We start from the raw sequence: 26,221 nt of genomic DNA, 5'->3' as shown, positions 1-26,221 counted from the left end.
CACTATTTCAAGTAAAAACATTACATAGTTTTTAGTTGTATTGGACAAAATGATGGGTAACACTTTATTTGAAGGGGGTTGAATAAGACTGTCATGACACTTTCATAAACATGACATAAAACATGTCATGAACATCAATAAGCCTTCATGAATAGTTATGACTGTTTCATAAAGCGTCATTCTGTAAATTATGACACTTAATACAAAGTTGACATTATTCAAAATGTCTTTGTTATGACAACTTGACATTAACCAAGAAATCATTACTGTTTAAACTTTACCTTTAATAACATAAAGTTACCTCATTTTTAAAGTGCAATCAGTTATACTTTTATAACAAATTTATATATTTATATATGAATATTTATGACAACAGTCATAACTATTCATGAAGGCTTATTGATGTTCATGACAGGTGTTATGTCATGTTTATGAAAGTGTCATGTCAGTCTTATTCAACCCCCTTCAAATAAAGTGTTACTAAATGATGTAGTCCAAGCATTTAATTCTGTTCATTTTTGGTTAATGTGGCTTACAACCTATGAAAACCCAAAGCTCTCTCTCAGAAAATTAGGGTATCACATTAGACCAGGGGTCCCCAAACTTTTTCCTGCGAGGGCCACATAGCTGTTCCTTCCTCTGGTCGGGGGCCGGTCTTAGTTTTTGGAGAAAGAAACCTTAGAAAATTCCTGTCGACGGGGGGAGGGAGGAGGAGGAGGAGGAGGGCTGTTGTGTCTTTGAAACTGTCGGGGGGGGGGGGGGCGACGACGCATTCGGGCTTTTAGGTAGATTTTTACCCAGAATGCAAATGGAAAAAACCGTGAGTGAAACGGTGACTGGTACTGACTAGTATATATTCCATTGAGGGAAAGTTAGTTTCACATCTGCTCAAGCCCCCTGGTGGTTGAAGAAAAATCCACATATAAACCGGAAAATACAATATATGAAAAAAAACATTGAAGGCTCTCTGGTATGAGGAGGCGGGCCGGATCCGGCATTGTTCAGGGGGCCGGACCAAATGACGTGGCGGGATCCGGCCCGCCACGTCATTTGGCCCGCGGGCCGTTGTTTGGGGACCCCTGCATTAGACAGTTAAAAAAGGATTTTTATGCAGAAATGGAGTCCTACTGACGGTATGCCCATGGGCTGTACGTTTTTGGGCTCTTTTAATATGAATTACAGCATCAATCCAGCATAGCATGGAAGTAATCAGACTGTGGTTCTGCTCAGGGCTTCAGGAATCCCATAGTGCTTTAGCAGGGAGGGGTCTTCAGCTCATCTGTGTTCTTGGTTCTTAGGTCTTTCACGTTACTGAAAATAATAATGAACAAGTGAAGATGAAAACACAACTCACACCGTAACATAATTTATTGTTCATAAAGGTCTTAAACAATGGATTACAGATACCCAGCCAACATCCTCACCACTGTCTTTCTGGATATCTGAAATCTGATGTAGAAAGGGCCCCCCTCCAAAATGCCTCTGGCCCCCACATGGTAAAATACTGTGGGGGCCACAGTATTTTACTGTGGCCCCCACAGTAAAATACTGTGACAAATAGTCGCTTTTGACTATTTTCCTCCAGGAGAAGGGCATCTAGCCACTACTCATTATCAGGAAGCAATACGACTTAACCATCTATAACCAATAAAAATAGATGCAACAAAAAAAAAGAATAACCTGAACCAAAGTTTAGATTTAAGAATTCTTCAATATTTCTGTGACCTGTCTGTCATATGTACTGAGATTATGAGTGTTTTATCATTGTTGGAGATTTCAACATCCATGTTAACCTCCAAGACAGAGGGGCAAAAAGAACAATGTTATACAAAAGCATTGGCTTGAGACAGCATGTCAAACAACCAACCCACAACCCAGTACTGGACTTCATTATCAGTATGGTTCTATTTTTTTCTTTTTTGTCTGTCTGTCCAAAAGCCTTAACACATTTAAATGAAATGTATTTATATAGCACCAATTCACAACAAATGTCCAATTCACTTTGCAAAAAATTATTTCAACTCAATTACACATACATTCCAACTGATCCTAGTTATGAAACGCTACAGTATGATCAATTAATAATTGTTATAATTGTTTTAAAAATATATATATATATAATATAAAAAGCAGCAGTTTGCATCAAGTCATTGACTTGGAACATTTACTCCTCCTGGACTTGCATTGTGTCATAATATTGTGTCGTTGATTTTACAGCAGTCTCTCATACAGAACATGCATGTAGCAACAGTGGAGAAGAAAAACTCCCTTTTAACAGGAAGTAACGTCCAGCAGAATCAGAACCTAGCTCAGTACACAAAAAGGAAAACAACTGAACTGATGTAGGATTATTTTCAATCTTCATGAAGGTAAAAAGTTTATTAGAAGAGATAATATTAAATCAGACTGATCTGATTCTAAAGAACATTATTGACTTCTTTTGAAGTTTTGATTTCTGCTTCTCCCCATCTTTCCCACATCCACATTTGCAACAACAGTTTTCCCTTAAGTCATCTTTTAATGTCTCTCCTTTCGCTTTTGACTATTTTCCTCCAGGAGAAGGGCATCTAGCCACTACTCATTATCAGGAAGCAATACGACTTAAGCCAGCACATTATGTTGCTATGGTGAACCTGGGCCGTCTTCTGCGATCATCCAATGAGAATGAGGAAGCTGAGATGTGGTACAAGAGGTGATAAACAGCTTTACTTCGAGTGGAAGCTGCTGTGTGTGTTTACTTTAACTGTGCTAGAAAGGGAAATGAAGGATGAAACTTCCTTTTACTGAAGGGAGCTATCAGATCATGTCATGGTGCTCTGAATGACTGCTGTGTTTTCATTACAACAAAAATAAAAAACAATATTTTGAAATGTTCAGTCATTATTAATAAAAAATAGTGTTTCACTGTTTCCGATGATGCCAAGTATTTACTAAATAGCAGCTTTGTACATTTAGACAAACTGGACAGACAGATTGGAGAAAAGTTACCTATGTTACCTATTGAGTGTCGATTTCAGCTGCCACGTGCAGCTAGTGGAGTCAGAATCTTTTTTAAACTACATAAAACCTAAGTTTGTGAAACAAGACTGAGATCATTATATTCCAATGTTCTCCACAGTCACCAGACCTCAGTGCTTAATGTTATTCTTCATAAAGAAGGCAAAATGAGGGTTTCATCAGTTTTATTTATATTACTACTCACTGACCTGGACCAAACATGCCACCTCTGAGGAAAGGTCTTGCTTTCGTTTTACTAGCTCATTCAGTTTTGAACCAGTACAGCGTGACCTGTGTAGGATTCATATGTTTAACAATGTTTTTCTAAAGTCTAAATGCAAATGAAAGAGTGTCTAGTTACTTGCAGACTATGTAGTCACATTCATGAAAAGCTAAAATGGTGACCTCTGACCTCTGCAGGGCTCTGCTGGTTACCAGGAAAGTTGACATCCTGACTCCCCTTGGAGCGCTGTACTATAACACAGGCCGCTATGAGGAGGCACTGCATGTGTACAAAGAGGCTGCTGCCTTGCAGTCAGACAGTACTGACATCTGGCTGGCTTTGGTAAAAATAAAAAAATAAAAAAACGCACACAACCCATTTTTTTGCTTATACTTATTTCCTTACATACAGAATTGACACACCTGTTATCTGCCCCAGGCTCAGGTCCTGGCCATGGCTGGGCGGAGCTCAGAGGCAGAGAAGATGACCTTGGACATCATCTCCAGAGAGCCCACCTGCATTGAATGTTACCGCCTGCTCTCTGCCATCTATAGCAAGTGTGGCAACTACACAGAGGTGTGTATGTGTACCTCTATTATTATTCATTTGTATTATATTTCTTTTTCCAATCATAGATATTGGCAGTGGCATCCATCTCTCAAATGAATTCATTTAATATGAGTCTGTAATTGATCTCAGCTACCTGTTGAAGATCTGAAGAAATGTATTTCTAAATATTTAAATTCTGTCACTATCTTAAACTGTAACATATCTGAAGTAACAGAACAGATTATCTAGTTTTGTTTATTTTGTGTCCAGATATCTCACTAAATAATTTAATTATTTCCTAAATCATTTTTATTGCTTAACTTTGATAAGAATAAGATGTCGTCTGCGAACAGGAAGCTCTTGTGCTCTGTGGGTCCGACAGTGATTATTGCGATAGCAAATGGCTCTATTGCTAGAGTGAACAGCAAAGGCAATAATGGACAGCCTTGTCTGCAGCCTCTATTGATCCTTATTGGCTTAGATACATTTCTGTTATATAAATCTAAGTCTAGTTATTATTTCAGCTCAGGGATTATTGTATAAAATTTTGACCCATTTTACAAAATTGTTTCCACAGTCAAATTGTTCCATAACAACAGAGCGAGGTTCAGCAGGTCTTCCTACGTGGCCATGGCCACCATAAGCAGAAGTCACTTAATTTTATTTTCTGTGATTTTGTGATTGTTGCAAAGCACCTTGGTCAACTGAGGTTGTTGTAAATATGGTATGTAAATAAACTTTGACTTGACTACATGTCAAGTACAGTGGTTCGGTTATTTCACAGCGTTGTGATTTCTGTCACAAACCATCAACTCTCAACTCTGTTCCTGCAGTTTCCATGGAAACAATCAAGTTATATCAGCAACCAACTGTTATAGAGCAGCTGCCACTCATCTTGTTCCTCTGCTTTCACGCATTCTATTTCATAAAAATCACCAGTGATTTTAACAGGCATATTTGCTGCTCATCATGATAAAATTGGATCTATGTTTCTGCTGGGACTATGATGGACATACATAGTCCCAGACATAGGGTGCGTTCACACTGCAGCCTGAAGTGACTCAATTCCGATTTTTTGGCAATTCCGATTTTTTTGCCGGGCCGTTCACACTGCCAGTAAATGCGACCTGTATGTGTTCTGCAGTGTGAACGGGCAAACGACCTGAAAGTGTCCCGCATGCGCAGTAGAGGGCGCCATAGCGTCAGTGTTCTCAGTGTTCTGCCAACCACCATAAAAAGAAGAAGTGCTCAGTGTTTGCGGAAGTAAACATGGAGGCTAACGGTGGAGCTTAGCTTACATATTTGAAGTTGTTGTCCAACCGGAGCAGCATATTAACAACTTAATCCTCATATAATCCGTCATGGTTGTTGTTTTTATTCCCACTTGCGCTTATCAGGACGAGAATAGTGAGATTTGTTGAGAATCAGTGACGTTCAGTTCGGATGAAGGCGACCTGGACGTTATGGTCGCATTTGAATTGGATACGTTTCGGATATGGGTCACATTTGAAAAAGGATCCGACCTGTGCTGTTCACACTGCCATGAAAAGATCGGATACAGGTCGCATTACGTCAAAGAAAATCGGAATTGAGTCACTTTTGAGTGACTCAAAAGTGACTCAATTTTGAGTCACTTTTGAGTGACTCAAAAGTGAGTCACTCAAAAGTGACTCACTTTTGAGTCACTTTTGACTCAAAAGTGCAGTGTGAACGCACCCATACATGAAAATGGTCATTCAGTTTGCTGTAAAGTGCTTTGAACAGTTCAGCAGAACTAATAAAGATGGAGTTTGTGCTTTTGCTTCAGTTAAGTTTCTTTGTCTTTTTAGTCTTGCAATGACAAGTCTGACTTTATCGCTTCTTTTTGTTTCTCACTCTTTTGACAAACTATCTGGTAAATGTAGCAGATATGTAACCTTATTCATTGTGTGTATGCGTGTGTGTGTGTGTGTGTGTGTGTGTGTGTGTGTGTGTGTGTGTGTCAGGCTCTACTGGCACTGGACATGGCCCTGCAGCAGAATCCCAGCGATCTGACAGTGAGGGCAGAATTGCATTTCTCTAAAGGAAACCAGCTGAGAGAGATGAACCAGCTGAATGAAGCCTTTGAGGTAATGTCTATTCCCCTCTGTCTTTTTTCAAATTACTCTTTCCCATGTTTCCCTGGTGATTTTGGTGTCAATTTATACCCCATGGTGAAAATGAAGTGTGCTTTCTTCAAATTTAAGGTTTTACATTTTAGAACATAATACTCTTATTATGTGCCGTACTCCCACCACAAGCACTTCTGTTCTGATTTTGCATCATTGCCAAAATTATTAAAGTTTAAGAAAAGGTGCATCTCTTCCTCCCTCTCCTTGCAGACACCACATTTGTTGCAGCTCACAGTGTCTAAATTAGACACTCCATCACCTGATGGATAGCAACAGCAGTATGGTGTAATGGACAGGGGTACGCATGGGACATGTCTCCCAACCTTCTCCTATCTATGCCCTCTGTCCACCATATTTTTTCCAGCTGTTGCAACTGCTTAATCTATTGGAAACATGTGGCAACATGTTTTTCTGAGGTATGTTTAAATATAAGTATGCATGTGTATGTAATACATGCTAACGCTGGTATTATCCATGTGAATCACTGAGGGGTGATGTGTTACTGAGCAATGCTGGGCAGTGTGTCAGAATCATGTTCATCCAACCAACCAGAGACAATAAAAGGTGAAAAAAAACTTTGCACAGTTCTTTCCAAACAAACTGTGCAAGTTGAGTAATGTTCCATGCAGATAAAGTTTGCTAAATGATGACTAATTAATCCAAGCCAGTATGTCATGTTAAGGTAGTCAAAAAGAATACTAATCTTAATACCCGTGTTATATAACTTGCTAGTTAGTTGATGCCAGGAATAAACCCAATCCTTTTTTAATTTCTGTACAGAAGTTGTGCTCACTTTTCACTTTTTAAAATGAATCTTTATTGCACAATAGAAAGAGCAAAGTCAGAAAGGACACATTAGACCAGAGGGAGTGATTTCTACTGATTTCTACAGACATAACTTGATTCATGTAGACAAGACCTGTTAATTGAATATTCATTTACATATATTCAGTATACTTTTTTTTTCCAAAATGTTTTCAATTATTCTTCACCTTAAACTTAGATTGCTGTTATATTGGACTGTTTGACTCTATGCAGCCTGATGCCAAATGTTGTTGGACAGTGGCGGGTCCAGAATTTTTTCTGTACATCGCAAATTTGGAAGTGTTCCATCAACTCCTACAGAGTTAAATTCAACACTTTTAAAGTGTCTATATTGGTCCACTCTGGGTGGTGTAGAAATTACACTTTGAAAGTGTTATTTGTGATAGAGTTGAATCAACACTCACAGTAGTTGAAATCAAACACACTTCAGTGTTAATCTATCCAACACTAGTGCATATTGTCAAACGTTAACACTATGAATGTTAATCTAACACGGAACAGTGTAAAGTATATATTAACATAGAAATCTGAGTTTTGAAATACTACTGGCAGGGTGTGCTGTGGTGGCACAGGGGTTGAGCACAACCCACATATAGAGGCTTTAGTTATCAATGCGGCTGTCGTGGGTTCGCTTCCCGGTCTTCCCCTTCTCTCATTACTCACTTTTTTTTTGTCAATTTACTACCACTAGAGCAATTAAAACCTTTTTCTTCTCCAGAAACTATTGGCCATCAATAATCCCCAAATTCATTTTAAAAGACATTAGATGCCACATTAGATGCTACAAAAACACCAGCACAGTTGCAGTATATAATCTACTTTTATTTCAAAACATCAAACAGCACTGACAGCAATATACAAGAAAAGGTCATTCATGGTACTTTGCACTGAAGGTGAAGCTTTGAAAGTTCATTGGAAGCGGCCATGGATGGTCTTGTGATCACTGATGGTGAAGTGTCTTTGGTGCTGCTCTTGTTTTCACCAACATGAAGGAGGAAGACTTCCAGCCTAGAAGGAAAAACAGGAAATATAGCAGAAACATTAGGATAATAAATAAATATTTTAAAAAGAAGTGTGAACAAAACTAATCAGACTCACCTGTGTGTGTCACCATCATATTCTGCCCTCCCGGTTTACAAGATAAAGCATAAAAAAGTCAGAAATAATTACTTAAGAAGTTAGTCAGCTTCTAGAAACATTTTTGGACAGCATTAAAAGCCATACCAAACTGTCTGAAGAAATGTGTTGAAGTCATCATAACAGGCTTCAGTCACTAACATGAAAGACTGACAAAGAAAAAACATTTTGGCAGTTTGTAGATATGCCATAGGTACAAAACACCAGAGTCAAATTGCCTCCTCGTTGTGTAGATATGTTCTCCAGAGTCCTGCTAATCACCTAATTATTCTATTCAGGTGTGGTGCAGCAGCAGCACACCTGAATGGCCCTCAGTGGCCCTCCATAACTGGAGTTTGACCCCTGTGTCATAGATCAAGCCAACAGTCCAGCACAGCCACTCTCCCATTTTGCAGTCTACAGCCAAAAACTTAAAGAAAACGACCCGCAGCTAAATAATATTAACTCAAATGGCCTCCAGATTTTCCTGACAGTTTAAATGTTTGGTTAAGATAATAAACAGTCGTATATACCGTGATATCCAAGCAAATAAACGTACGTTAAGCAAACCATGTATATGAAACGATACTCTTGTGTAAACGGAAAAATAATGCCTCCACAAAAAATAGTCAAAAACATGATCATTTTAACATGGAACTTACCTTGTTATAAGCTCCAGACAAGACGCCATACTGCTGCCTCCGCTCCTCAGGCGCAGCAGCGGAACAAGACGGCGTCGGCCGGGGGGCGGGGCTAATGACCGGGCCCAAATAATAAAGCTCATGATAATTTAACTTTACAACATAGACATGCCCACAACAGCGAAGCTAACAAGTTTCATCACCAGAGAGAGCGACTATGTCATTTTGAAATCCATCTGACATGAAATATAACAAACCGAGAACAGAAACATCAGGCTACTGGTCACTAATAATGAAACAACACAAATTCAAAACATGTTAAAGTAGTCTGTAGAAATGCTCTAGCTAGTTTGCCATTTGTTGCCAAGTGACTGATGATGACTTTACCCAGAATGCACTTGGAGACAATAAGGACGATTCATTTGTAGTTTTGTGTGTCATAAAGTTAAATGTAAGAGTGAAAATAAAGCCAGTCATGTGGCACAACGTTTTATTCAATATTTTACACTCACTATGTCTCTAAAGTCAGATTAAGGTTTTTTAGCAACCATGAGTCAACAATGGGGAAACCTACTATATAACCTACTGGGGTATCCTTACAGTCCTCATCAGATGTTATAAAGAAAATTTGGATCCCTGAAGGCATGTTCTGCCTCTCCTGTAGGTCCAGGCTGGGGGCCAAGTGTAGCCCCTACTGTATCTGTTGCTCCTTCCTTGATGTTATGTCATAAGTATGTTACAATTGTGGGAGGAACTGTCTGATGTTGATTTCTAAATCAACACCAGACTGAGTGTTGATTTAGACTGTTGGAGTTCATTTAGAAATCAACACTGGACTGGATTGCTTTTTGTTTAACTCTTTTGAACCCTTTAGTGAGTGTTTGGGAAACTAACACTCATGTTGTTGAATTAACACTGTATTTTTAACATGCAACACTTGCACTGGAAATCTGACACTTATGAATTTGCTGTGTTGGTACTAGGGAGCTAAGCATTTTACTGAGGGTGCTATGACGGATATTTTTTCCCCCTATAGTTATCAACACACACGCATTAGTATTGTTATTTTAATCAGACTGATTTGCGTGTATTTGACGCTTAGACATAGCTTTGCTTTGAGCCATTAGCCAGATTACTTCAAGATGATATATATTTTATCTTATATATTATCTCATATATTGTTTGGGTTAAAACATCATTCATGACAAAGGGGATACCCTAGTATTGACCCTGTGCAACTACGTCACTTTATCATTCAAAGCGCCATAATGTACATCGGAAGTGAGAATCTGGAGTAAGGAACTGAGCGGCTGAAGTTGTTTTCCCAAGTTATTTTTGTGTTTATTCATGGCTTCTATTTGTTCAAGTCAAGCTAATTTGTCTGTGAACGTTAACACACCTGGTTGGGCTCATATGTGAACCGACCCGAACCTCCTCCCTCCTGATGTGTTGATCAAATTACCGACTTTGCCTGAATGCACACCACATGATTTATGTCACTATGTCATAAACAGCGTTTCCCCTTAAACCAGAGCAGCCTTACAAACGTACAGAAAACGTGACGCTAATCATTTTTTCCCATACATGCTAGGCTACATGACGGCGTGGCATTGTTTCCATGGTTACTGATGGTTAGACGCTACCTTCTCCATAATGCGATATTTGATATCTTTCTAATCATACTTACAAACGTTAATTTTCTTACCTTGCATAAAGTGTTCGCTGTAAATCCGCGGTTACACAAAGAGCTGCCGGTCATTATGATTGACTGCTGCTATCCATCGCTGCATTTTTCCTCATTAAAATAAAATGACAAGCTTGGTTTTGGCCCTTGACTAGATAATGTATATAGGAGAGCATAGATTTGCAAATCCATCGTGGTGGAGACAGTGACGTCGCGTGCAAAGGGTCATATTCTCATATTTTTATTTATTTTTTAAATTAACTTGTGTTTATTTAATTGCCTAATTAACCACTACAGGGCTTGATTTGACTATCAATAAGTGTCCTTATGATAAAAAATGTTATATTTACTACCGATTAACTTCGTGCTGACTAACATATGGTAGTTTGCAATGATAAACTCTGTTAATATTGTGTTGACGATCAGTTCATCTAGATAAAGGACATACACTTTCTGACAAATTGTGACACAGCAGATTGTTCAGTTGCTGACAAATGACATCGAATGATTGGGAGAGGATTGCTCCGCGTGGGCATGTCACGGAAGTGATAATACGCATAGACAAAGTTCAAATCCTCTTCATGATGTTTTTTTTTTAAAACTCAGTATATAATAATTTGTTTCTATTTTGTGTCTTTTGATGAAAATGCCACAACAACTACATATAAGTAATGTTAAATAAGATGAAAAAAAAAATCTAATATTTTCTGTGGGTGCTATGACTTTTCCGGGGGGAGCTATAGCACCCCCCAGCGCCGCCCTGGCACTGCCACTGTTGTTGGAGCTTTCTGATTTGTTTGTTGATCCATTTGGTCTCTTCATTGTCTGTTTTCTCTCCTACTAGAATTACAAGTTGGCTGTTGATCTGAAGCCTGACCAGTCTCAGGCCTGGATGAACATGGGAGGGATTCAACACATCAAGGTGATAACGTATAAAAAAAATCTAAATTATGTTCACATGCCATCCATAGTCGCACCCTAGCTATGGATGGCATGTAAAAGAATAGTCTTTTTACTATCCAGTGTTGTGCACGTTCATGAAATTTCTGGATGAAAACAATAGCATATTAAGTGCCTGTATAGTTTACAATATTATAGCATAGAAATACTCTACAGTTGTCAAACGTTGAAAAATTGAACCCAAAATAGTAAGGGTGGTCACTGAACACCATGCGCAGATCATTCATATGTTGCATCATGCAGAACTTGAATCAGTTCCTTTAAAATAACTGGATGAATTAAATCAGAATTAAAGACTAATAATTATCATATGTAGATCTGTTTATTACTATTCAGTGATTTGGAGGCGACAGATGTCCAGACTATGATTAAGGAGAGCAGGAATCATAGACAGGTGTGAGTGCAGATCTGTGTGCTCCTTCCTTCGATACAAGTGCAAGACTTTGTATTTATTTAGTTTAGTTGTACTATCTTGCATCCTTATTTGAATGTAGTACATGTGTTAACATGTCTGGACACAGGGAGACTATGCAGCTGCCAGGATGTACTATGAGCGGGCCCTGCATCTGAATCCTGGTTCCAAACTTCTCAAGGAAAATCTGGCAAAGCTGGACCGGCTGGAGAAGAGACTGACAGGTGGAGCATAACATGGCAGACATGAAATTTGTCCTGAACAGAGGTCAGCAGCTCGCTCTGGGAGAGGACTTTTGCCAGGTCACTGCATCAGTCCAGCCTGTTCAAAAACAGAGCAGGAGAGAAGGCTTGCTGGTACATCTGTGTGCAGCAGAATGAAATGGAGAATAACACAGAAGACCACTGGAGACCACCGGAAGTTCTGTGACTTCATAAGCTTTGTTTATCGTGATTTAATTTAATAGTGTAGCCTACTTAGATGCAGACTTATTTTCTAAATAAGTATATTCACCAATTGTAATTCAGTCCTCTGTTTTCAGGCATCATTCCCATATTTATTAGTTCAAGAAAGTGAAAAGAATCAGAAAGGGTTCTGACCTGAAGGGAACGTGTCTGAGAGCTCCTTAGAAGTCAAAAGGACATTCTGAAACAAAGGTTTGTGTACTAGAGAATGGTGTTGATGTCAGTGATGGACACCACAGACAATGGGGTGGTGGTAGGAGATCATCCCTCAATTGTTGGGTTCTTGTTCCATCCACCTCTGTTGTTGTGTTGTTGGGCAGGATGTCACCCACCTTGCCTGCTGGTGGCGGTCACAGGGCCTGGCTAGTATTTTGTAGCCTCGCCTCTGGCACAGTGTGGCCCAGTGCAGCTGTGGCTAGTAGCTACTATCCAGTAACTTGCCATCAGTGTGTAAATGGGTGAATGACTGAATGTAGTGTAAAAGCGTTTTGGGATCTTCTGAACTTGATAAAGCACTATACAAGTTCACCTTTGTACAATAGAATGAGAGTTGCATTCTATTGAACCCTCATAGAATTCTTTCAGGGTGTAGCTGAAACTTACCACTGAATGCATAGTCTGTCTCTCTTCTTACTGGTGGCAAAACTCCACACCACCAAGTCAGAGGAATGTAGTGCTTACCCACACTTTATTTTATCCTTAAGTCGTGAATCAATCAGGGTTGTGTTAGAGTGTGTAAACCAGGGGTGCCCAATACGTAGACTGCAATTGACCTGAACTGTTTTTTCCACAGACACATCCATCAGGAGAACTGAATGTAGGAATAAAATTATTTTCTCAGGTAATAAACAAAAACAGTAATATAGCAAAAAATATATATTTTTATGTGTAGCTATGAATTGATGCAACTGAAGAAATTATTTTCAAAACTGAAACAAAAGGATGCCCGCCACAGCTCGGGGCCATGACCATCACAGCCAAGTTGTCCGACTCTTGTAGGGTGAGGCATACACAGCAGCAGTATGCTTTATTTATGCAGACTTTTTTGTAAAGGACAGATCAAGAAAACCATCACTCATACACTCCAGTAAGAGTAGCACCATTTCAGCACATTTTTATTTAAGTAGAAGTAAATATTAGAACCATCAGGATATGTTGTCCCAGTGCCCCAGTTAATTACAATGGAAATTATCTGTCTGCCAACGGACATGCACCAATTTTTTTTTTTTTTTGGCAAAAAAGTGGATTAACTTCAAGAAACTTTTTTAATAAAGGTAATGTATACACATTTTAAAAAATAAACATTTTCTCCTAACTATATTTATTTCCTAACGCTAATAATTATACATAAAATGACCATTCAAACTCAACATCCTAAGCAATCAATCAAACCACAAAAGCACAACAGAAAACTGAGATGCACATCTTCTCATCTCAGTCTCAGGAGATGAGGAACTGTACTTTTATGCCTGCGTCCTTGTGTGTCTATAGCAGTGGTTCTTAACTTGGGTTCGATCGAACCCCAGGGGTTCGGCGGAGCCTCTGCCGCGGAGGTAAAGACACACTTGTGTAAAGTTGTGATGACGCGCCGCTTTGCCTTCACTTGCTGCAGAGGATCACGTTACATTGCTGAGCCAATCAGAGCTGCAGAGGAGCACTGATTGAAGGAGCTGCACTCTCAGCATGGATTTGAACTTGTTTCTTTAATTACTTCAGCAAAACTCACCGTTTTTACCAAATAGGGTATATGCCACGGACTTCTGTTTTAGCACTTCCGCATTTTTTTTCCACATAGCCTGCTTCCGGTGCACAGGTCACTCTGTGTTAGAGATGGAGTTTTTCACTTGGTCCTTGCTGGATTTGCCCACAGTAACCGTTAACCATTTTAAAAACAAAAAGCAGCAGGAGGATGTAACTTCATAACCTCATTTTCTAAGCAGAATCTCTTAGGGAAAAAAAAGAGAAATTACGTTGTGTAACGCAAGAACAGATTATAGCAGTCAAGTGGAAAAATTCACTCTTAACGTGGATAATAATTATGAAACAGCAAAGGTAGATAATCATATATTCGGGATTCGGGAAATACGTGATTTGCACCATTTGTTCTGTGGGTTTTTTATGTAGGTCGGTGCCACTTAAACGGCTGTAAAGCGAAGGTTTTGGACCTTATTCTGACTGACTTCTTGTGTGGTTTGGAGCATTGCTGCTCTCGGCTGTTTTTAAATTACCGTGCTCGGTATCGCTCCGACTGCATGTTAAATGTATTTTATATAATTGTCACATAAACAAAAACTAAGGAGTTGCCTAAAAATAATTTCATACTCCATATAACACAAACGCACATCAACACACACGTATTGACTTACCTTGTGCCGAATCGCTGCCTCTGTTCTCAGCCTGTTCCCGTTGCAGTGGATTTCCTCCGGCATTATTTTCCTCCAACAAATTATTCCACTAAACGAACCACGTACAACTCTCTTTATATCCCCCATCTTCCCATTTCTGACGCTGGATCTTCAATATCCTCAAGCTTTGAAATAGCAGGCAGCTACAAACCGCGTGTTAGCTGTAGTGGCTAAGTTTTGGCTACAGTCCGCTGTCGCCTTGATATCAGCTGGAAAATGAAAAAACTAAGCAGTGGATGGTACCGACTAATTACTGGAAACAATGGCACACCACAAAACTCGATTGTTGTACCAGCAGCTCACAGATATTTTAAGTTTTGCGTCTTTTTCATGGTACAGATCTTGCAGCTTCGGCCAAGAACAATAGGAGCAAGCAGGACCCGGAACCAACCTATGTGGAATAAATTCAAACGGAAATACGTCACCACCTCTCGTGGCATATACCCCATAGACCCTTTTCACAGTGACATCAGACAATGGCCGCCATAACTCAAACCTGGGTATCTTTACGTCCGGTGTGATTTTGCCTTGGGAACCAAGCTGAAAAATTCCCGCATTCTCATAATCTTAAGGATATAATAAAAGGTAAGTTTAATAATAACAGCATTTAAGTGTTAGATAGCTGTTATTAATTATTGTAAATTCACCATTCTCTAACTGTGTATAAAATAATCAGCCTCCGATCAGAGAGTAAACCACCTAGCAGCAGCTTTAGCCACATTTAGGAAAAAATATACTCTCTGTCAGCGCTGTAACGTTTAGAGGTTCACTTTCTATGTTTTATAAACCAGTGTTTACGTGTTAGATAACCGTTATTAGTCATTGTCAATTTACCATTCTCCAACTGTATTCAAAGGAACCAGCCTCCGATCATGAGTAAACCAGCTAGCAGCAGCTTTAGCCACAGTTAGAAAACATATACACCGCCGCCTGTCAGTGATGTAACATTTAGAGGTTCATTTTCTGTATTAATAGAAAATAAAGGACATAAAAATAACTTTAATCTGATTACTGGATTTGAAATACGAACTCGTTAGATTATTCGTTACCGGAAAAAGTGGTCCGATTAGAGGAAGGCATTACAAAGCAGCGGCGGCACCGGACATCTCTGCTTATAACAAACAAACCCTATTTTATGGGATGAGTGGCAACTCCAGTCTATAATTTAAGAATCTGATCAAGATTAGAGCCTAAAACGTTATAGTTCAAAAACAGTAAAAAGTTCTGGTTAAGGACAGTTATGTCACGTAGTTAGCTAGCTAACAAAATTCACTAATGCTAAGCTAACGGTTACGCAAAACAAAAATACCTACCTTCATAGTCAAACAGGTATTGTTCGGTGAAGAATTTCTAGCCTTTGTCTAATTTAGATTTTGTTGTCAGAGAAAATTGGTTTGCAAATCGTGATCTATCTTCAAGAGACTGTGTAAACTCCATGCTCCGGTGTTCTGTCTGATCAACATATGCTGTCAGATATATACATATAAATATCTAAATCTCTCTTTCTATATATATGTGTCTATATAGATATATATAGATATATATGTGTCCATTTTACATATATATATATGAAATATTCAACTTTATCGTTACTTACTATGTACACCGGAACTAAGGATACATAGCTTCGAGCCAAAACGGAGGTTGTGTGACGTCATGTGAAAAGGGTCTATTCTGTAGCTTTGGTTCTAAATCTGCTCCTTAGTCGCATCTTTTCGGGGTTGCTACTGCCTCTAGTGGCGTGGGGGTGGTAACACAACTAATATAATTACATTACTAAATCAGAATACCGCAAAGTCTTTATTATTTATTAATTTTTTATTCTCTTAAGAATGTAGAGCTAATTAAATTATCTAAACAAGACCTTAAAGTGGTTCCAGTTTCTCTCGATGGCCAACCTGTTGAAACTGTGGCAGATTTTAAATACCTTGGGTCGTTCCTGGACACTCAGCTCAACTTTGCTGAAAACACTGACTATATTTTGAAGAACTGTTCTCAGAGACTCTACCTTTTAAGAAGACTTAGTGATCTTGGGATGACCCAACTAGGCTCTAGTTGGACTCCTATGTCTTGAATTTGGGAGAAAAACTCATATTTTATTTATCACTATAGAAGGGTTCAGTGAATGCGCAAATAAAACTGGTGGGTTTGGTACCTCAAAAAAGGTTAAGAACCACTGGTCTATAGTATTACTCGCCTGACCTTTCTGTCTGATATCAGAGAGGTGAAGAATTGACCCTTTGCAACTACGACACTTAATCATTTGAACCGCCATGATGAACGTCAGAAGTGAGATTTGGGAGTGTTGAACAGGGTGACTGAAATTGTTTTCCCAAATTGTTTTTGCTAGTTTATTCATGGCTTCTGCTTGTCTGAGTCAAGTTAATTTGTCTTTGAGCATAACACACCTGGTTGGAGTTCATAGACAGCAGTATTTACAGAAGCTTGAACCAGCAAGCTTAAAAAACGACCCACACCACCTGCTGACGCGTTGATCAAATTACCAACTTTGCCTGAATTCACCCCACATGATTTATATCACTATGTCGTAAACAGTGTTTCCCCTTACACGTACAAATGACCAGATGCTAACATTTTTTTTTCCATACATGTTCGGCTGGATGTGGGCCCTGCCTGCCCGTCCACTGGAGCCGCCAGACATTTACAGAGACTGCACACAACTCTGATAACAGTCACCCAAAGGTTTACGCACATGCGGCAGCTTCAGGTTGGGTTGGGAACAGGAACCGGTCAGACGTCTGAAAAAAGGCTTTGACTCTGATCCAGTCCAAGTCTGAACCAATTCTGCCTAAAAATTAAATTACATTTCTGTATTTGTCACCATTTATAGAACTGTGATGATGTTTTCTTTCTAATGGCGTTGAGATGAAAAAAAGACATCGGGGCCATGTCCGTTTATGGGTCGAACCAAATGCTCACCCACACATTGCCCAGAGCAGATCATTTTTGCTCAGCTTGAAAAATAATTGCATGAATTTCCCCCCGCCCCTTTGCTCTTCCAAAAGCCAATCAGCCATCAGTAGCCATAAATATCGATGGCTATTGATGGTTTCCAGGTCTCTGTTCGCTGTTGAAATTAATTTTTGTGCTAAATAACAAGCACATTAAAGTTTATTCATGGTGTTTTTCATTTTGTTTTTAATGCAAAAATATTGTCAGCAGTCTGGCTGGTTATCTGTTCCACTCAGATCATCTCCTTCCTGCACAACAGTGGTGGAGAAAGTACTCAAAAAATGTACTTAAGTAAAAGTAAAACTACCACATTAACATTTGTACTTAAGTACTGGCTTTTAAAAATACTTAAGTATTAAAAGTAAAAGTACTTGCTGAATGCATTACCTAATCCCTAATACAATATCATTAAATGAACCGATCATATTTAATTTTAATACATTAGAAATGTGCCATTTTAATGAACAATGCCACAGATAAAGCATGTTTTTATTATGTTTACTCTCTGTAACATAGTTTAGACTTAGATAAGTGATTCTATGCATCATAATTTCAGGGATGGAAACATCTTGTCTCCTGTCCTAACATAACATAAACTTCACTTTTTTTGCCACTAGTGGCTTTTATTTTGAAAGAAATCCAACAGAAAGGGGATGGAAAGAAGGTGGGTGAGGGAGGACATGGAACCAGGAGCCACATAGCAGAGTTGTAGTCAAGACCACCTACCCAAGACCAAGTCAAGACCAGCACCCGGCGCTATGTGACACAAAAACATTAAGTTTTACCTTCAAAATTGCTTCACAAATTGATCTGAAAGATCCACATTCCCATAAAACACCTAGATATTAAATACGTAGAGCTGAAATAAATTTAATCAGTAAAGATCCGTCCAGAAGAATCGGATCGTTCCTGAATGTCATATCAATGCAGACTTTGGTCACAGCGTTGTCCCATATTTGCGACACCTCAGTCAACATCTCCACACAATTATTCAGCGCATGAGTGAAACTTTTTTTCATGGCAGATGCAACATATGTCTCTGTACAGCTAGCTTTGCTAGCATCACGTCCACAGATCTTACCTTTCTTTAAGCTTTCCTTCGAAGTGGCGCTAAAAGTTGGACTAAATACCCACCGTCTGTAAAAACGAAGCGCTGCTGATTGTACGTTATGATTTAGCCATCTTCTGACTAGCCTAGAAGATGGCTAGTCAGACATCTTCTCCCGCTCAGAGGAAACCACTGCGCATATCTGGAGCTCCGTGCGAGTTAAGTTGGAGGCGATGGGTGACAATAGACAGGTAAGTCACGTTATTGCTTTGATTTTACGGCGCCACCTTAAGACCCTGAACTTCACATTTTAAGGACAAAAAGCGCAACGCGACTTGGATGTAACGAGTAACGCGACACTTTTGTAGAAATGTAATGAAGTAGAAAGTACAGATACCTACTGTAAAATGTAGTGGAGTAAAAGTAGAAAGTATCCATTATTAAATCTACTTAAGTATAGTACAGATACACGAAAATTGTACTTAAGTTTGTACTTCGTTACTTCCCACCACTGCTGCACAATTTGTGGAACATGCAGCAAATATAATCTGCGCTGCCTTTTGGATTTAGACCCACAGCATCCAGATAGCGCAACGCTGCTGCGCCGTAACGTGATGATGGCTGGAACTATTAGGTTGTCCTGCGAACAAGTGACGTATACACTAGAGCAGTGGTCCCCAAACTTTTTCCTGTGAGGGCCACATAGCTGTTCCTTTCTCTGGTCGGGGGCCGGTCTCACGTTTTGTAGAAAGAAACCTTAGAAAATTCTTGTCGACGGGGGGGGGGCGGAGAGGAGGAGGGGGCTGTTCTGTCTTTGAAACTGTCGAGCGGGGGGGGGGAGCGCGACGACACATTCGCGCTTTTAGATAGATTTTTACCCAGAATGCAAATGGAAAAAACCGTGAACTGACTAGTATATATTCCATTGAGGGAAAGTTAGTTTCACATCTGCTCAAGCCCCCTGGTGGTTGAAGAAAAATCCACATATAAACCGGAAAATACAATATATGAAAAAAAACACTGAATGCTCTCTGGTATGAGGAGGCGGGCCGGATCCGGCATTGTTCAGGGGGCCGAACCAAATGACGTGGCGGGCCGGATCCGGCCCGCGGGCCGTAGTTTGGGGACCCCTGCACTAGAGAGACGTTAGAGCCAACAACACTGTTCAGCAACCCGAGAATGTGTTAGTGTTATGTTCAACATTAAAGACATTCAAATGCAGTACCGGTGACATCCTTGACTCCACATAACACTACAGTACACTCATTTTTATTCAATTTGACCCTTTTTATTCCCTGTCGATACACATTACCATGTCACCAGGTGACTCTGAACCCCTCCAGTTATTGAATAGATGCTTAAAACAGATATATGTGCCAAAACTTTCTGCAGCTGAACAGAAACAAAACTGAAGTTATTATTTTTGGACCTAAAGAGATAGAGACTAGAGTTATAGATCTAGAGTTGTAGATCTATAACAATTTCACTCTGATTTTGTCTCAATAGGTCACATGACCTAGAAGCTATTGAAGAGAAATACTAAATTTAAACATAAAAAAGGTAACAAAAATAAGAATTTAGTTATAATAAAAATGCATGTGCCTCATATATACAGTTTAGAACAACAATTACACTCTGATTTCTAGTCAATGTGGCACACAATATGGAAGCTATTGAAGAAAACAATATTATTTAGCATTAAAGTTATTTAAAATATTGACTTGACATTTAAATAGAGTGTAGTGTGTGTCATGTAATAGCATGAATTACCACTTTTTGGTATCAGTTGGTCACAAGTCAAGGCATTTATTAATGTTTGTTTGACAGGAGTGTTTGGCTCGGAAATTTGTTGACAGTCCCTACGTGAATCTCCGAGCGCTGAGGAGGGAACTGGAGAACGGCTGGCCGAAATTAGCGTTCATAAATCGGATCAACCTTGAGCTAAACGCCGCTTGCTCGGCCAATATCCAACTCTAAAACTAGAGTTGAAAGTGAAACTAACTTCACTGCAGTCAGTAACACAATAAAGCCACCGGGATAAAGTTTGTTTTGGACTGTGGCCTGTAAAGATGGCACCGAGCGACTGCTCGAGACGCCCAGCAACGTCTGACGCAGTGACGTTGGTTCCAAAGCTCTATTGACCAATAGTAGAGGAGCTGGACATAGAAGGCAGCTCTCCTCATTAACATAACGATGCACACAGAAAAGTAAAAACAGGAGAGGAGATGGGGCAATGACAAAAGAACGAGGGCTTGTATAAGGAAAAGACTAAACAAAATATTTACTTTTCTTGACAAAAACACATGTTTAGGAGAAATGAAAAAAATATAGACATACATTACTTTACGGAAACTCATGTGTAAGGAAAAGGAAAAACTAAATATAGATTTATGGTTTTATTTCTTATGTCAGTTTTGGTCCTCCACAGGGGAGCAACCGCCGTTTCTAAGTGACAGTATCAGCAGCGACAGAAATGTAAACAATGGAGGGAGATGCGCATTTCGTTGCTGGAAAAACAGGAACTATCTTGAGTTTCTGTCGCCAAGTCCGATTATTATAAGTGGCTTTGGGCTTGTTTTGTGTCTAAAGTCGCTTGCAAATTTAATGAGTCGCGGGTTGCGCTTTTTGGGGCTCGTTTTTGAATGTGAAGTTACTCATTTGGGCTTGGAAATAAACAAAGACACATAATAAATCCAAGAATTTGTCTGTCATTCAGGTCGTTTACCAGTGATTCTTGAGAATAGGGACAAAATGGGTTTTAATTTTCCTATATTTTTTTTTTATTATTTCTCAACCTTATGTATGCAAATATGACAAATAATGTTTAGAAAATATGAAGATGCTAAGGTACAGGCTCCCAGTTGCGAATTTAAAAAAAAAAAATTACATTTTTAATCGACCTGACCCAATACTTTGTCATCACCATCTGACAAAAATAAATCTAAAATGATTTTTAAAATACCCCATTAGTGATATTTTTACTCAATTTACAGACAAATGCTTCTCAAGAAATAAAATAAATATTATTTAAAACAAAAAACAAGAAAAAGTCCATCTGATGGAGTTGACAGTGCATGACGGAGTTGACACAGAACTGAAGGTGGTGACAAACTAGTGAGTAAAATGAAAAACTTGGTACATGTGAAGTAATGCAATTCATGTAAAATACATTAAAATGAATTAGTTGCACAATTAAGTGAGATTTGACAACAATTTCACTGAAAGAGTCAGAAAAACTCTGACGGAGTTGACGAAATGCCAAACTACCTCAATTTATATGATGTTATTCTGAAGGAGGCCATATTGTAGCTCCTCAGGTCCATGAAATATTTACATTATACCAAAATTAAGCTTTTATTTCGCAAAATTTCATCAAAGTTTTGTAAATTGTCAGTTATGGAGTTGACACATCATGGTTGTGACAAACAACTTAGGAATAAAACAGAAGAAAAAAACTAAAGAATAACTTAAGCTAACCGGAGCTAACTAGCCCTCCTAGCAAAGGAAGAGAAAAGACAACGTCATGGGGTCCTCAGAAGTTCTGGTGCCCCCCAATAATGCCTGATTTTTTTACATTCTTTTCATTTCTGACGGTGTTGACAAAAACTAAGGACAAATTTCAACGGAGTTGGAAAATATCTAAAAATTATTTTTAATTCAATTTATCGATACTTTCATAATTATTTATATGACTACTTATACTTAATTGTCATAATATATAATTTTAGTATTTCTTTAATTCTTTTAAACTATAAGAATGTATTGAGTTCTGCTCCTGGACAAGGGCTTTTACAGGCATCACCCACCGACTACAATGTTTAAAATTAAAAAATATTCAGCAAAAAAAAGAAAAATATACATTGTTGTGCTCACATGACCCAGGTTAGTTTAGTTAGATATTTGAAAAAAATATATTTTGTGTATATTTTATTCAAATTTCATGCTTTATCCATAGGACCTGTTTTGTCCCTATTCTCAAGAATCACTGTTACATCAGATTCTACCATTATTTCCCGGATGACCTGTCCTGCTGTGTCTTTGCTAATGTGAAGTTAATAAATTTGCTGTGAAAGACGTCGAGCTTGGCCTTGCGTTCCAGAAAACTGCAAACATCGAGACTAATATGAACGGAGCAATAAATGAGAAAACAGCCATGAATGAACGTGTCCGTAAAGTTGTGCGCAACTAAATGCCATTATAATAATTAATATTAAGATAAGTGTCACAAATCTGTGCAGAAGGATATCCGAGTTGTGGAGCGGGAGCAGAAGCGCTGTGCGCTGCGCTCTGACAACAAACGCAGGGCCGTAACGCAGAGCCTGGAGGCTCGGGCCTTTAAAATCCTTCTTAGAATTTTCCAGACAATAGTGGAACATACAAATTACAATTTTTTTGTACTCCTGTAACCATTAAACAATCTCCCCTTCAGTTCAACCTTATAAGTGGAAATACATTGTTGATGTTACTATTATAAAATAGCTTGCAATTAAGTATCAATGTAATTTTCACAATTTTTTAGCAGTGCTGAAAGTAATTAAAAAGTTACTTTTAATGTGACTTAGTTACTTTCCAAATCAAGTAGTCAGTAATCTAACTAAGTTACTTTTTCAAGGAGTAGTCAATAATCTGATTAAAGTTATTTTTTCAAACTATGCCATCACTGTTCACACCAATGATATAATGATAATAAAACCTTCATACAAACACGGTGTTTTAATACCGTTGATCTCTCTATTCAGCTGTTCTTAGGTCGGCTGCAGGCATTTATTTGTCTTTTACATTTTTCCAGACTCCAGTTTTGAAAATGGAATAAAGTCCATTCCGCTATCTAAATGTTGTGTGTAAAGCTGCATTCAGCATGTTCCCCAATGACAACTTTTACCATTTGATTACTGTTTACTTCGGGACAAATTGCGACAAACCCACTGAATTGATTGACAGGTGCCATCATATCAATTGAACAAGTGCGCGCACCTGACATTCAGAGTGCGTAACAGAGGTGACGAAACACCCCATGACCCCCTCACCTCAAAAATGAATCTGGCGCCGCTGATCCCCTCCACGTTTTTTAAAATCATACAAAAATCTGTCTGTCTGTCTGCACTCACACTTTTTGTCCTCGGTTACCATAATAAAGGGCTGAACACAACAACTTTTCTTCTTATCCATAAAACGCAATATCAGGAACATTTTCGGGGACATCTATAGGGAGGACTGTCCCAGGAAATTGGGGATGTCTGGTCACCATAGTTTTTTGTGGCAGAGTGGTGTAATTTCTGAACCTTCATTAAAACCCTTTAACCCTCACTCTCAGAAAATACAATGGAAAAATGGCACACAGTTGGTGTTCCACTGCAGATTAAGCGGTAAAACGATAAAACTGCACTAATTGTCTCGTCCATTTGTGAGTATGTGTCACAATATTCACAACAAACATCCGTCATTAGGACAAAAATATTTAGATAGGACATCAAGTATTTAACAAGCTACAGGACCTACTGCGACAATTTCTAAATTTAAATTTATTCTCTGATATAAAAGAAAAATTAGCTTGGCGCTCTCTGGCATTATGCTTTGAGGACAGAGTTTTGAGAGGCACTTTACTACCTTTTCCTCTGTCAAACATTGCTAACTGTTGCATTTCTCATTTAGTTGCAATGTTGATGTGGAGACCTTCTCCAAAATGAAAATCCTTTTCAACCTGCATAGCTTTTGAAAATGAGGAGCCATTCATAAATGACATTGATATAAAATCCAGTCCAACATCTGGTTTGAGATGACACCTCTGGAATCTGTTGTTGGAGGAAAAATATCCAACTTCAGAAGATGAGCTTGTTAACAGTTGTCTTTGGTTCCTCCTATTATTCTGCATTCTCTCACATTTATATCATCAAACCAAATTTCAGATTTGGTTTGATTTGACATAACAGATTGACACCTACTGTCCTCAGGTTTGTAACCAGCTCCTTCTGCCCGTCTATGAGAAAGTAGCAACCTCCCCTCGGTGTCAGAAGTCTCACTAAGGAAGAAAGTGTATTAGGTTTTCTATCATTTTATAATTTATGCTGTAACTGATAACTTTTGCCTATAAAATAAGTCAATAGAGTTTCATTTACCAATTTTTACATCTTTGTGTAATGTGGTAGTTCTCAGCCAGCTGATGAGAGAAAAAGTAACTCTTGGTCTCAAATCATTTGGGCACCCCTGGTGTAAACAGTCAACTCAAATAAGAGGTTCGTTCATCTAGCTGCTGTTCTTTATGACCCATGAAACAGGCTTTTATTTCTTTTTTTTTTACTTATGTCATCAGGAAATGTTTTAGGTTTTTGGTCTACAATTTACTCATCTATTCTGGATGGACTTTAGCATAGGGGAATCATCTAGATTAAATACCAGCTGACATGAACAATCAGGCTGCCTGAACTAAACCAGGATTCAGATTTATGACTTGTCCACACCTCTTTGCTCTTCCAAAGATGAACCTTCACCATGAGAGAGCAAAACACCTGACTAAGGGTTCGTGGTCTATATAAGACTATGAATCTGCTCCTGTTGAATAAACCTTTGATATGCCATGGTCAGTCCCAGAAGTGGACCTTCAGATTTATTTATTTGTTTTGTCACAAAAGAGAAGGGACCGCAAGGGATTGCAATCTATTGCACCTCTCAACTACTGAGTATCAATCAGTGCAACAAAGGCTACAGTGTAAAATTTTCTTTTTGTATCTCGGACAGTGAAATGCCACAGATAAATGCTGCATCCCTTGGAAATGAGCTGACTTTGAGCTTATGGTCCCAGATCATCTGCAGCTTTAATAAGGAGCTGTGTTTTTTTCCAGTTCATCTTGTGGCTTTGTGCTTTAAAACCTCAGTAGTTTGCTGTTTGAATACTTATTTTTGTGAACACTGATTTGAATGTGATTGAATGTTGTGATGTGATTGTGAGATGTAAAGGATGTGACCAGGATAATGATGTAATTGCTCAAAATAAATAAAGTACATCTTTTACTACATTGTGTCTGGTGTGTTTCTACTTAAAGGTATTGCATTATACAGTACATGTCCCTTGTAAAGGGACAGGTTTCCTACACAAAACCCTGCGAGAATTTATGTCCATATTGAAGCATAGTAAAGCTTATTGAAGCCAGGCTCATAGTATTATGAGCTAATCAACCAAAATTACAAATTTTGCTAATATTTATAGCTACAATGTAAACTATAGCACTTTTCCAATCATTTTTGACCACTCAAAGCACTTTACACTAGAGTCACATTCACCCATACGTTTATATATTGATATGCAGATCAGTAGGCAATTTGGGGTTAAGTGCCTTGTATTGACATGTGGCAGGAGGAAGCGAACCTACAACCTTGCAAGACAACTACGTTACCCACACAGCCACAGTCACCCAAACAAAACCTTAAATCAGACTGCAAAAGTAATTTCTACAAAGAATCCAACGGTCATGATATTTTTTTTCTTTTATTTTTTAATAATAAATTTAATTCATAATGCCCTTGATATATCAAATTGAAATCTCAAAGGTAGATCAGGAATCTAACTGGTGATCCACCAATTGCAGGGCAAATTCCTACAGCCAAATGCCATTAGTCTTTTATTAAATTATTCATTTGGGATTATATGTAATTTTATGTCAACCATAAATTTATCATATATTAAGGTAGCTGCATGTTAGGTCCTGCTGTTTGTAATGTATTATAGAAGCTGAAGCAGTAGTCTTAAGGCAACGAGGCATGGGATAGTTTTTCATGA

At 38.6% G+C, this 26,221-nt stretch overlaps 1 protein-coding gene across 1 annotated transcript in view; it reads left to right on the top strand.

Moving 5' to 3' along the window:
* tmtc1 (transmembrane O-mannosyltransferase targeting cadherins 1) overlaps positions 1-25,458 on the top strand; it is a 133,856-nt gene extending 108,398 nt beyond the window's left edge. The window contains exons 14-19 of the mRNA XM_088003511.1: positions 2,557-2,692; positions 3,418-3,562; positions 3,659-3,796; positions 5,755-5,877; positions 11,030-11,107; positions 11,667-25,458. Of these exons, the coding sequence (XP_087859637.1) occupies positions 2,557-2,692; positions 3,418-3,562; positions 3,659-3,796; positions 5,755-5,877; positions 11,030-11,107; positions 11,667-11,792 (746 nt within the window). The 3' untranslated portion in view covers positions 11,793-25,458. The remainder of the gene's footprint in view (positions 1-2,556; positions 2,693-3,417; positions 3,563-3,658; positions 3,797-5,754; positions 5,878-11,029; positions 11,108-11,666) is intronic.
* Positions 25,459-26,221: the final 763 nt, after the last annotated feature.

The sequence above is a fragment of the Poecilia mexicana genome, unplaced genomic scaffold (genome assembly GCF_051168715.1).
Source record: "Poecilia mexicana isolate PSO_F unplaced genomic scaffold, ASM5116871v1 scaffold_23, whole genome shotgun sequence".
NCBI lineage: Eukaryota > Metazoa > Chordata > Actinopteri > Cyprinodontiformes > Poeciliidae > Poecilia > Poecilia mexicana.
Note: the sequence above shows the minus strand (reverse complement) of the source record. Positions and strands in the feature narration are given on the sequence as shown.